Source organism: Taudactylus pleione, unplaced genomic scaffold (assembly GCF_031769625.1).
Source record: "Taudactylus pleione unplaced genomic scaffold, aTauple2 ptg000316l, whole genome shotgun sequence".
NCBI lineage: Eukaryota > Metazoa > Chordata > Amphibia > Anura > Myobatrachidae > Taudactylus > Taudactylus pleione.
In genome coordinates, this window is record NW_028284717.1 from 5,151,228 (window position 1) to 5,165,624 (window position 14,397).

At 43.0% G+C, this 14,397-nt stretch overlaps 1 protein-coding gene across 2 annotated transcripts in view; it reads left to right on the top strand.

Annotated features, from left to right (window-relative positions):
• The window catches only part of GBE1 (1,4-alpha-glucan branching enzyme 1), a 198,009-nt gene that overhangs the window by 86,177 nt on the left and 97,435 nt on the right, over nt 1-14,397 (top strand). For both annotated transcript variants that reach the window (XM_088442724.1, XM_088442725.1), the window contains exons 7-8: nt 4,330-4,420; nt 5,917-6,126. In XM_088442724.1, the coding sequence (XP_088298850.1) occupies nt 4,330-4,420; nt 5,917-6,126 (301 nt within the window). The remainder of the gene's footprint in view (nt 1-4,329; nt 4,421-5,916; nt 6,127-14,397) is intronic.

The window sequence follows — 14,397 nt, forward strand, 5'->3', positions numbered from 1 at the left end:
AAGTTGAGGGTAATTACATCCAAATCAGGTGAACGGTGTAGGAATTACAACGGTTTCTGTATGTGCCTCCTACTTTTTAAGGGACCAAAAGTAATGGGATAAACTAAACAATCCTAAATCTAACTTTCACTTTTTAATACTTTGCTGCAAATCCTTTGCAGGCAATTACAGCCTGAAGTCTGGAACGCATAGACATCACCAAACGCTGGGTTTCATCCCTGGTGATGCTCTGCCAGGCCTCTACTGCAAATGTCTTCAGTTCCTGCTTGTTCTTGGGGCATTTTCCCTTCAGTTTTGTCTTCATCAAGTGAAATGCATGCTCAATCGGATTCAGGTCAGGGGATTGACTTGGCCATTGCATAACATTCCACTTTTTAGCCTTAAAAAACTCTTTGGTTGCTTTTGCAGTATGCTTCGGGTCATTGTCCATCTGTACTGTGAAGCGCCGTCCAATGAGTTCTGAAGTATTTGACAAAATATGAGCATATAATATTGCCCGAAACACTTCAGAATTCATTCTGCTGCTTTTGTCAGCAGTCACATCATCAATAAATACAAGGGAACCAGTTCCATTGGCAGCCATACATGCCCACACCATGACACTACCACCACCATGCTTCAATGATGAGGTGGTATGTTTTGGATCATGAGCAGTTCCTTTCCTTCTCCATGCTCTTCTCTTCCCATCACTCTGGTACAAGTTGATCTTTGTCTCATCTGTCCATAGGATGTTGTTCCAGAACTGTAATGGCTTTATTAGATGTTGTTTGGCAAACTCTAATCTGGTCTTCCTGTTTTTGTGGCTCACCAATGGTTTGCATCTTGTGGTGAACCTTCTATATTCACTCTTGTGAAGTCTTCTCTTGATTGTTGACTTTGACACATATACATCTACCTCCTGGAGAGTGTTCTTGATTTGGCCAAATGTTGTGAAGAGGTTTTTTTTCACCAGGGAAATAATTATCTTGTCATCCACCACAGTTGTTTTCCGTGGTCTTCCGTGTCTTTTGGTGTTGCTGAGCTCTCCGGTGCGTTCTTTCTTTTTAAGAATGTTCCAAACCGTTAATTTGGCCACACCTAATGTTTTTGCTATCTCTCTGATGGGTTTGTTTTGATTTTTCAGCCTAATGATGGCTTGCTTCCCTGATAGTGACAGCTCTTAGGATCTCATATTGAGAGTTGACAGCAACTGATTCCAAATGCAAATGTCACACCTAGAATCAACTCCAGATCTTTTACCTGCTTAATTGATAATGAAATAACGAGGGAATAGCCCACACATGTCCATGAAATAGCTTTTGAGTTGATAGTCCCATTACTTTTGGCCCCTTAAAAAGTGGGAGGCACATATTGAAACTATTGTAATTCCTACACCGTTCACCCGATTTGGATGTAATTACCCTCAAATTAAATCTGAAAGTCTGCAGTTAAAGCACATCTTGGTTGTTTCATTTCAAAACCATTGTGGTGGTGAACAGAGGCCAAAATCTGAAAATTCTGTCAATGTCCCAATATTTATGGACCTGACTGTATATATTTTTTTTTCTTTTTTAAACTGAGTAGCTGTTTAGTATTGTACCTATTAGAGCACTGTAGGAGACTTATTGATTGTATTTTTTGCCTATTAAAAAATTTTTCTTTAATTTGTTTTTCTGCCTTTTATACCCTCATAAGTCCTCATCGATAATTACTGATTAAGTGAAAACAATGAAGGACACAATGTTTAGTAGTAGACAAGACTACTGTATGTAAATTCCACAAAATAAAAATAATGGTAATATTGGAATTTATAAAACCAAACTGGTTTATAGCAACAAAACGTCTGTTTTGTTTTTATAATCTATTAAAAAATCACTTTAACTTGTTACTTGTTTTAAAACCTTTGTTTGGCGAGCACTTACCATATATACTCGAGTATAAGCCGACTTTTTTCAGCAAATTTTTTGTGCTGAAAAAGTACCCCCTCGGCTTATACTCGAGTGAAGTGTAGCGCTGACCGGACGGAGTTCGGTCAGCGCTACACAGCACAAACACACAGCCGCCGGAGCCGGCAGCTGTGTGTTTGCTGTAATCAGCAGCTGCTGCTGCTCCCACTGCGGGAGCCATCTTCTGGCTCCCGCAGTGGGTAATGGGAGACACGTCGTCATGACGACGTCTCTCCCATGCAAAGCGGCCGGAGGAGCTGATAGTGGCGGGACCAGGAGCGGGAGTTTCAGGTAAGTAATTTTTTTTTTTTTTATTCTTATCACCTCTCTCTCTACTGGCGGGGGGAGAGTACAGGGGGCACTACCAGGGGGCGATTACTACAGGGGGCACTAAAAGGGGGGATTACCACTGGGGGATCTACCAGGGGGGATTACTACAGGGGGCACTAAAAAGGGGGGATTACCACTGAAGGCACTGAAAGGGGGGATTACTACTGGGTGCACTACCAGGAGGGATTACTACTGGGGGCACTGAAAGGGGGGATTACCACTGGGGGGCACTACCAGCTGCTGCCATTTCCCACACTAGGCTTATACTCGAGCCAATAAGTTTTCCCAGTTTTTTGGGGTAAAAGTAGTTACCTCGACTTATATTCGGGTCGGCTTATATACGGTAAATACCCACATGGGGTTCTCTACAATAGAACAAACTGGAATAGCATTGATAATAGAAAATTCTTATTTTTATTTGGAATTTCTGGTCATTTTAGCATTTGTGTGTCACATGACATTGGGGAGTGTTCTACAAAGTTCTTAATTTGTGCATTCAGTTAGGTTAAAACAAAACTGTCCTCAATACTTTAAAATTGGCAAATGGTGACAGAAGATGGGAAAAAAACGCCGGAAGTTGGGGTTCTGCCCACATTTTGGAGGGCAGGATTGAGTGATGGATCCTGGAATCAGAACTCTAAATTCGACTCAAAATTACAATTCATTATTTATGTTTATGTTGTCTTTAACTCTTGTAGGGTGCCGGAAGGCTTCTACTCTATGCATTATCTTTGGGACTATCCATTGCCTGCAAGTTACTGTTTTCAGTCTTAAAGATTTGTCAATACATATTTTTGGATTCACCGTGACCTTGAGAAGCTTAAACAAGTGGCTCAATTTGACAATTATAGTCACTGGCATGATGCATAATGCCAGCATATAATCTTAGACACACATATTAGTACGGGATGCAGTCAGGAAGCTGACGGTCGAAATGCTGAACGCCAGCTTCCCGACTGTCTAATCCTGGCAGGGGTCTAATGACAGGCGTTGAAATCCCGACGCCTGTCATTTTACCTACGCCTCGAGCCCGACGCCCGGCATACTGAATGAAGGTAAGGCGGGCAAAGATAGCCGCGGGTGGGAGGGTTAGGTTGGGTGCCCCCAATGGGGACTTACGGTTAGGCACCCTCCAGGGAGGGTTTAGGCTAGGGGAAGGGGGGGTTAGCTTTAGGCACTTGGGGGGGAGGTTAGGGTTAGGCACCCCTAAGGGAGGGTGGGGGGGGTTAGTTATAGTTAAAATACTTACCTGTCGGGATCTTCAGTTGCCGGTCTTCCGCCGTCTGGATTTCATACTGATACCATTAGCAGAAAGGTGCTCAGGGGCCTATGTATCAAGGTTTTTTTTCCATAAAATGATGTACAAACTGCAGAAGCTGCATAATTTTATGCATTGTAGCTATGTACTAATGGCACAATGCAGGAGATTTCACAGAAATCTCAGTCAAAATGCTAATTAGCTCTGCTGGTGGCACTCCCTATTATTATCAAGGGGTACTATGATCTGACCCCATGTAACAAACTACGAAAAGCAAAGCTTTTTCAAGTTTGTCCCCGTTCGTTTACTCCATCCTCAGATGGTGTGAACTGCTTTGAGCCTATGCAGGCTTACAAGCAGGAGAGCGATCTCTTGATCTCTCTCCTGCAGTCTCCGGCCAGCAGTGAAAGCTGACACTGTGCACATGAGCAGTGTCAGCTTCCACAGGAGAAAGACTTCTACAATATGCTGGGGATATAACTTGCAGGAACCCTCTGTCCCTGCGAGTTCCCCTTCGTACATTGCGGAGATATTTTCGTTAAAAATTGAAATATCACCCGCTATATGGATACTTAGTTTACGCAATTATTAGTACATAGGCCCCTCAATCTCATAACTTTATGTCAATCAGATGTTTGCTTTCATAGGTTGGGTTAAAAAAAACAAAAACAATAACAATTGGTTGCTGCGTATTATAGCATCTTTTTTGTCCAATTACCTAGTTTTGATCCGTATCTCCCCGTACATTTGCATAGCTGTGTATACATTGTGGAGAATTTGAATAGCCAAATACTGAGATGTCTCTTTATCCAACAGGGTACAACTGCATACAAATGATGGCTATCATGGAACATGCATATTATGCAAGTTTTGGTTATCAAATCACCAGTTTCTTTGCTGCTTCAAGGTAAAAAAATGATTAAGGACATATCCATTGTATTGTTTGATGTAATGATCTATTGTTTTTTAATACACAACTGCAGGTGCTGTAGAAAAGGACTCTCATATATGGGGCACTCAAATGCCGAGTCCATATAAAAAATGGTTACATCCACTAGATCTAATTGCATATATGCAGTTTACATCTTTATTGTAGAAATTTAATAAACTAGAAGACTTGAATTTATTTTCAACAATTATAAAAAAAGTTATCATACCGTACTGTATTTCATAATTGAGGCAATAGTATATATCATAAAAAGGAAAAGTATCCAAATATATTCGAGTAGTCTTTGACAAAATTTGTAAATAAGTGAAGATACAGTAGAAATTACTCAGTGTATGGGGTGATATGATGTAGGTGTGGATGAACAGGGCAAAATATAAAAGGGAAAATAATAAAGTACAGGTTTGTATAACTCAATTAAAATATCATGATCAAAGTATTTCAAACAGGGCGAGTAATCTATGCCCAACTAAGGAATTCATTTTCTATTGTTAAGAGGGAAGTCTCGTGAGATAATAAGAGAATGTTCAAAGGTGTGCTAGTGATCTGCGAAGGTGTTTCTGCTGCCTGATGTGTGCCGTGTGCAGTGGACATCGGATGAGAGAGCACCACTACAGAATCAGTACAGAGACACCTGCTTCCAGACCACACTGCTCTGATCCCTTTTATGAGAACACTGCGCAAACATATTAGTGAACAAGCCTCAGGTGATACGCATGTCTGACCTTTCCTGTCTAGCACTGACAGACTCCGCCTACCATGGTCCTGGGGCTCTCCTATCTATCTTAAGGTGAAACTACCTTTACAGTTTTTCTGCCACTCTCACCAGCAGTACCTGGCTAACTGATCCCTTCGCTGTGTCATATTTGTATATTTCATATAATATTTAATTATCTATCTATCTGTGCTGTACTTAGGGCCTGGTTCAGACCCGCGGGTCGATGGCCAGGCAGTACTTCTCTTCCATTGCATACAGATTGCATGGCCCAAGCGCCTCTACATGTAATGAAATCTATACATGGAATAGTGATTGGATTACTGTGTAGTAAAATGTACATGCAGATCATCTTTATACAGTAAGAATCATTTGTGAAGTGCTGCAGTGCGATGCTGCTTGTGATGCTATGTGCTATTGCATTGGACAGTTGCACCCCATTTTTATTGGTGAACATATTTGTGTTTCAGGATGGATCTATAGGGGCGTGGGGGCTGAGTATGTACTGTTTGGAAACGTGTATGAATCTAGGATGTTCATGAGCTGAGCATGAATAAGATTTATGGGGAGGTTTAGCAAACATCTAAGTGGAAGCGTTGTCCATATCAATCAACCCTTTTCTTTCTCCGCTACAAAGTTGAGGTTGAAACTGTATCATAAAATGCGCTATGTAATGTTTGTTGGTTTTTCATGTAATGCTCAACATGCTGCTTTACTAATCAATGTGTTTTATTGTTAATAGTCGCTTTGGAACACCAGACGAGTTGAAGGAACTGATTGATGTCGCCCATTCTATGGGAATCCAGGTTTTACTTGATGTTGTACATAGCCATGCATCAAAGAACAGCGAAGATGGTCTCAACCAGTTTGATGGTACAAACTCCTGCTTCTTCCATGATGTACCTAGAGGCAATCATGATTTGTGGGACAGCAGGCTGTTTGATTACTCAAAGTGAGTTGTTTTATCCTTACCAATGTAATATGCACTAACCATGCCTTTATCGCTTGTTTGAAGAGCACATTGCTGTGTTGTGTATTGTTATGAGTATTGATAGTGTGACAGCAATCAACAGCTCAAAGGGGTAAATACAGCATCATAGCTGCATTATGTTGTTTTGTTTTATTTTACGTGTTGTGTGCACCACAAAGGACAAACATTAAACTGGACAAAAAATCTGCGTATGTGTAAAGGAATGTTATAAAGAGAGAATGGTAGTTTTCTTTGGTGTTGGCATACGCTAACACAGGGATCAACATTTTTTTATGAGTCTGTCAAAGTTATAAAAGGCCAAAATCACAGAGAGCTGAAATTGGAACTTTTTGCCATACACCAGGCTGCCTTCTCAGAGTGCCGAACCACACAGCAGGACCAATGTCACGGTTCATGCAGGGTGCACCACACAGCAGGACCAATGTCTCGGTTCATGCAGGGTGCACCGCACAGCAGGACCAGTGTCACGGTTCATGCAGGGTGCACCGCACAGCTAGACCAATGTCCCTGTTCATGCAGGGTGCACCGCACAGCAGGACCAATGTCCCTGTTCATGCAGGGTGCACCACACAGCAGGACCAATGTTCATGGAGTGTATACCTTTTCATGAGCTAGATGCCATGGTCCAAGGTTTTGGCACCTGGCATCCGGGGTTTCCTGACGCTGCAGTAACGCATGTCTACTCGACAAATAGTACTCAATGTTTTATTTTTATTTTTTTTTGTATAGATATATAATATTTTAAATTTGATGTTTTTGAAACCTGTTTCGATTTTTTCTCCCAAATTTGATAATTTGCTACTAATTGTTTGCAAGTTCTAAAACATTTGTACTAAGGGGATGCGGTATACTGGGTACACACAAGATGGATCGGAACAGCCATCGAATAGTGTGTACGCTGAGTACCACTCAAATCGGCGTACGATGTATCGGGTGTTCTCATCTTCACATCGAATGTGCTGCAGATCAGATGGATAGATACAGTATACCGTATACCGCATCGTACGTCACATTAGACATGTAACAATATATCACACTGTCATACAGTATTGTTACATTTCTTCGCTTGGTCGCAGCGCTATTCAGGTGTGTACCCAGCTACTTCTGAGCATCCCACGCGGATTCCAGAAACAATGTGATTCAGAGCAGGATATTCATGCCTTTTTTTTATTATACCATTTCACTAGGAATAGGGACCTCACTGTCATTTTGAGTCCATGGTTCCTTGTGAATTTTCATTGATTATAGTGAAATTGAGCAGTTGTATCTAGCCCACAAAAATGTCTTTCTCCATTTTGAAGGAGTCTGTTGGATAAAATAACCTGTTTGCAAAGCTATTCCCACTGATTATAACTTATACCTCCCTTGCTGTGTATTCCATCATATATATATATATATATATATATATATATATATATATATATATATATATATATATACAGCATACAAAACAGAGCCATTAAAGTCCAAATTTGTCACTGTTTTTGCTGGTAAGTGGTAACCTAGCGACTTGAACTTTCTATAAACGCCAGTCACTATAGTGACACCTGCAGGCTAATATAAGCTACTGCATCACTGGCAAAGTTCATTTTGTTCAAAGCTGAAGTCCATTTTCATTAGAAGATCACCCCTTTTATAGTGGGCATAATTGAGCTGCCTTTTAAGTGGATTCTTCCATATCTGTCAGAAGTAATGTACTCATTGTGCAACTTCAGTTGTCAACATTTTAGTTTCCTTTGTTTAGTTGAACACCGTAATGTATTTTTTGTTTTTAGTAATTGCATGGGAATCCAGCAGGGCACATGTAATGAGATTATATGTAAAGTACGTTACGGGTAAGGAGATCATCTCCTTTCTGGCACTAAGATTCTGTCTGGAGATATTTAAGACCTCTAAATCTTTTAAGGCTTTTATTGCTAAATGACTGTGAAATGATAAATAATGCATGTCAATACATAGCCCTTTGTTTTGTCATAAAATGAGCACTATGTACTTTATTTATATTTTAGTTTTCGATACTGGAATCAGCAGCTAAATAAAGTTTTGCTGATGACATCTCTGAAGGTTGTTGGTAATGTCCTGGACCTGTGCAGAGCTAACGCACACAATGCTGGCCATGCTTTCATTCTGTTTAAAGTACCCACAAATCTGTTAAGGGTTTATCGGAAACATGGGGGGTGATCATGAGACGGGCGCAAAGTGGCAGTTTTTGCATAAAGCCGTAGAAAGCAGATTTGCTACCTTATGCTAATGCAGGTTTTCGTAGGGCTGATGCAGGGTCCATGCAGCTTCAAGCTGGGAAGCAGATTCGCCCACTAATTTTTCATCCACAGCCTCAAACGTCACACACACTATTGGCACTTACTCCAGCTCCTTGCTGGGTGAAAGAGATCTGCCAGAAACAGGCACGGAAGTATAGCTACATGCCCACAGGGCTCCCATGACACGGAACAGTTCAGTGAGATTGCATTGTCACTGCCTAGTTCCAGCCCTTAACGCCCATTTCACACAAAGAGAGATTCGGCCAATATCCGTCTGACCAATGCTGGGTGCACCCTTACCAGACTAAATGGGCGACAAGCCGTCGTGTCGACTGAGCAGCTGATTTGGTAAGCTATACACACTTGCCAATTGGCCGATTTGATATGTCTGGCCAGACATCACAGCTGAGTGCCCAGTTGTGATGTCAGTGTCGGCGGTTCCTGCAGGAAGTGTACTGGCGGTCGGCGGGTCGCCCGTACCCACAGCCAGATGTACTGATATATCTGCATCAGCTGTGCTGAAGGGCCGAGCTAATATGTCTGTGAACTACGTCGTTGACAGACATATTGGGTGTACACATACGCTGATCCACTACAGATATATCTACATGGAATGGGTATGATATACCGCCGGCTGCATGGCCGGCGGTTCGATTCCCGTCAGCAGCAACCCGACAGGAGCAGAGAGCGACGCAGCGGAAGCCCGACAGAGCTGGAAATCCCGATTGTGGATAGGTAAGTATCCACTAACCTAACCACCCTAACGCTCCTTAGGGGTGCCTAACCCTAACTTCCCCCCCAAGTGCCTAACCCTAACCACTCCCTTCCCCGCTGCCTAAACCTAAGTCCCCCGGGGGGGTGCCTAACCCTAAGTCCCCCCCGGGGGTGCCTAACCCTAACCCTCCCTCCCCCTAGCCTAACCCTCCCGGGGGGGTGCCTAACCCTAAGTCCCCCCCGGGAGCCCTAAACCTAACCCTCCCCCCCACGGCTGTCCGCTCGCGGCGCCCGGTATCACTACGATCGTGATGCCGGTCTCCCGGCGTCGGGCAAATGCGGGCGTCTACATCTAGACGCCCGGCATTTCACCCTTGCTGGGATAAGACAGTCGGGAAGCCGGCTGCCGGTATATAGGCAGTCGGCTTCCCGATTGCTTCCCATCTACTTATGTGTGCCCAGCTTAAGAATTGTCCGGAGATACGGTAAAATGCATAAAATAGCTTCTGCGCACGAGCTGTATGCTGAGACTCGCTCTTTGCATCTGTGAAAAGGGAAGTGTCCAACTCCGCTTCAACCTCCTAATTTGATATATGGGACAAACTGCTGCACACTTATAGCAGACTGCTATAATCTGCTGTTCAACACAACTTCCAAGCAAATGTGGAAAAACCACCTTGAACTAAATAATCTTTTGCAAACTGTAGAAACATAACAGCACTGTTAAAACGTTCAGTCGTGCTTTAAAGACCCTAAATAAATAAAGGTCAGGTACTGATGTTGGACGAGAAGGCCTGGCTCACAATCTCCGTTCCAGTTCATCCCAAAGGTGCTCGATGGGGTTGAGGTCAGGGCACTGTGCGGGCCAGTCAAGTTCTTCCACACCGAACTCATCAAACCAGGTCTTTATAGTCCTTGTTTTGTGCACTGGGGCAAACTCATGTTGGAATAGAAAAGAGCCTTCCCCAAACTGTTGGCACAAAGTTGGAAGCATAGCATTGTCCAAAATGTCTTTTATGCCGAAGCATTAAGATTACCCTTTACTGGAGATAAGGGGTCTAGTGCAAACCTTGAAAAACAGCCCCCTACCATAACATAACATTCTCCCGGCATCCGCCAAACCCAGACTCTCCCATCTGACTGCCAAACAGAGAAGCGTGATTCGTCACCCCACAGAACACGTTTCCACTGCTCCGCAGTCCAGTGTCTGTGTGCTTTACACCACTCCATCCGACGCTTGGCATTGGACTTGGTGATGTGAGGCTTGCATGCAGCTGCTCGGCCATGGAAACCCATTCCATTAAGCTCCTTCCACACAGCTTTTGTGCGTACGATAGCCAGTGGAAGTTTGGAACTCTTCAGCTATGTAATCAGCAGAGCATTGGCGACTTTTACGCACCATGCGCTATAGCAGTCGTCGACCCCACTCTGATATTACGTGGTTTTCCACTTTGTGGCTGAGGTGCTGCTGTTCTATACGCTTCCACTTTCTAATAATATCACTTACAGTTGACCGTGGAATATAGAGCAGGGACGAATTTTCATGAACCGCCTCATTGCAAAGGTGGCACCCTATCACAGTACCACGTTTGAAGTCACTAAGCTCTTCAGAACAACCCATTTTGTATCACAAATGTTTGAAAATGGAGACTGCATGGCGGCTAGGTGCTTGATTTTATACACCTGTGGCAACGGGTCTGATTGAAGCACCTCAATTCAATAATTAACAGGTGTGGCCAAATACTTTTGTCCATACAGGTTGAGTCTCCCATATCCAAATATTCTGAAATACAGAATTTATTTTTAGCATGACTGATGACAGAATACTCTGATGTCCAAAAATACCCCTGGTGCCAAGCATTTTGGATATGGGAGACTCAACCTGTATAGTGTACAGTATATATGCACCGATGTGTTCTCATACACTATTGCAGCAGTCACGCCCTTTTTGGCGTACCAGGTCCTGTGCGACTCAGCTTGCACCGAGCATCTTTTTCAAGAATAAAGGAAAGAAATGGGAGCGCCTGTACCCCACTGCTGGTTATAAAAATATTAATAACATTTATTTCAACAGTAAAACTATTTTTTTTATAGGTGGATTTAAAAATATAAAATATATTTGATTGTGGCCACAAGTTATTGTGATATATGTTCAGTATATACTTTCTATAACCACCTGCCTACATTGATTTTACAAATACATTTATTGTGTTTTTACTGTTGAAATAAATGTTATTAATATTTTTCTAACCAGCAGCTGTGTACGGGGGCGCTTATTTCTATCCTTTGCAGTTGCATATCTTTGGTGGAGACCCAGATCCACTTTGTGGGGGCTGCCATACAAGTTTGGAAAACCAATTAATCTATTATTCTCTAGCGCCCATTTCTATCTTAATACAGGTTGTGTTTCCCATATCCAGAGTGCTCATGCACAGGACCTGGTGCGCCAAGAAGTGCGTGATTGCTGCAATAATGTATGAGAACACATCTGTGCATATATACACTATACAGGTTGAGTCTCCCATATCTTAAATGCTTGGGACCAGGGGTATTTTGGATATCGGAATATTCCATATTTTGGAATATTGGCATACCTTTATGAAATATCTTGGGAATGGGACCCAAAGCGAGACACATAATGAATTTATGTTTCATTTACACCTTATACCCACCGCCTGCAGGTCACCTTATACAATATTTTAATTATTTTGTGCCTTAAACAAAGTTTGGATACATTAAATCATCAATAAGCAAAGGTTTCACTATCTCTGTGGAATGCTAAAAAAATTCTGTATTTCGGAATATTTGGATATGGAAGACTCAACCTGTATTGTTTTCAAGAGTGTGCGTCTTAGGAACAGTGCTGTGCATCAAAACTGCTTGACAAGACTGCTCTGATTAATTTGGTATTTGACACTTGTATAACTGTGTGCGACTGAGCCTGAATCTGTGTACGAAGTGCTATGATGCAGAGGCCACGGCTTTTTTTTAACGTTGAGTTCCATTGTACTGATTAAGACAAGAGTCGCATATCAAATTGATCAGTGCAGTCTCTTTAAGCGGTTTGCCACATTGCGCTGTGACCAGGAAAAATACACTACACTGCTCAGTGTGTGTGTGTGTGTGTGTGTGTGTGTGTGTGTGTGTGTGTGTGTGTGTGTGTGTGTGTGTGTGTGTGTGTTATATCCTCTCTGTATTGTCTAATGTAAATACTAATGGATGGAAATATTAACTATTCTTGTTTATACCGCTTAGGGCCATATTCAATTTGAGGTTTTGGAAATGAAAACTTATTGCGCTCGTCTCCGCAATTCCCCGTATTCAATTTCATTTAGTCGAAAACGGGACCCAGCGAAAAGGAATTCGGCGAAAAGCCTGACACCCCATAAAAGATGCTTTGACATGGGGGATTACTATGGGTATCCCCAAGGTATGTGGGGTCTTTAAACGGTCTCAATAGGTGCTGTATAGTGTCTTTGGGAAAGTGGTGAAGAATAGCATTTAGCAACTTTTTGGGGGGAAAATAAGGTATCCAATCAAATTTGGGGTACATGAAAATGGGTACTAGCATATTTTAAAGTGGCCAATGTGAAGTTTTAAAAATTGTGAAAAATCCACCTGCCGCAACCACCTGCAATCAAAAAAATACCTGCTGCGTATTTGGGGAACCCCCCTGAGTCTATTTCGCTAGTTTAGATGTTTGTCCCCCAATTTCTATTTTTTTGCCCCCAAAATGAAAGTACCTTTTTGGGGTGTCCTGTGGTCCTTTTTTTTACATTTTTTTTGACACAGAATAACTTTGGGGGACTGTACCAGTGCAGGGTGGTTTTTGAAAGTCTGCACCCCAAAACCCCAATTGGGGGAGAAGGTAAACCGCGAGTCACTGATTAGCGGCGGCTCGCGGGTTCCTTTAAATGCAGTCCTTTGCCCCCCGGTTCTGGGGGACAGACCAGGGGGTGTTAGCAGTGGCGGTGGGCTCCCCCTCCTCGGAGGTATACCCCGTGAGACCACTTGATAACCAGCGTATAATACGCGGCAGGCAGGAAGCCGGCAACCCTGGGGTTAATAGCTAGCCAGGGGAGGAAGCCTTCCCTGTTTAGTGGCTCCTCCCCTCAGCTCAGCGCGCCTTTCAGCACGAAGTCTGGCGTCGCTGAGCTGCAGGTTCCTCGGCCACTCCTCCTCTGAGGTCTCTGGCGGCTATTTTCTCTGGGTGGCAGCGCAGATTTCTCAGGGAGGACGCGGACCGGTCCCACTGTGTACCTCTCCCCTGTTTTAGGACACAGCACTCTAGCCCTCCCAGACACTGAATCTAGGCGGTTGATTGTAGTGGAAAGGTGCAGTGAGTATATCTTTCTGCATGGTATGTGACTTTTGCTAGTGCTGCCTGTCTGTGCTTATTTCTACTTACTGTCAGCCTTTACCTATACCTTTCCTTCTCCGAAACCCTGCAGGAGTGTGGGGGAGGGGCGTTTCTACAGACCTCACTTATATAAAGCACGTATTTGTGAGGTCCGTCACATACTGTTGTGTGCTTCACAGTGCCATATTGCGGGCTGTTGTTCAGCACACTGGTGAGTGTGCTTGATTCTGCTCTGTTGCCATATATATTTATTTATATAATATATTTTGTCATGTCGGAAGAGAGGAGATTGAGCACTCTATGGCTCCGGTGTTGCTCTCCTGCAGGCGCTGTTCTGCAGGAGTGGATAGGGAGGATTTTATTTTATTTATTAACAGTTTCTTATATAGAGCAGCATATTCCGTTGTGCTTTTTCAATTGTAAGCATTAATAGAACAAAACTGGGTAATAACAGACAGATATATAGGTAGGAAGGCCCTGCTCGCAAGCTTACAATCTATAGGGAAATAGGCATTGATACACAAGGATAGGTGCTATATATTGCATTTTGGTCCAGCCAGAATGCACAGTTTCTTGGTTGCCTGCATGATCCAGTCACACAGGAATGTCGACCAAATTTCATGAGGATGTGAGAGAAAGACGATGTGTGAGAGTGTGTGTGGACTGTAAAAGGGGATGTAATTAGATATGGAGGCTATGAAGGTTATGTGAGAGGTTCTGGAATCTGATAAGCTTGCCTGAAGAGGTGAGTTTTCAGGGAACGCTTGAAGGATTGGAGACTAGAGGAAAGTCTTATTGTGCGAGGTAGGTTATTCCATAGAGTGGGTGCAGCGCGACGAAAGTCCTGTAACCGTGAATGGGAGCAAGTAATGCATGGGGATGAGAGACGTAGATCTT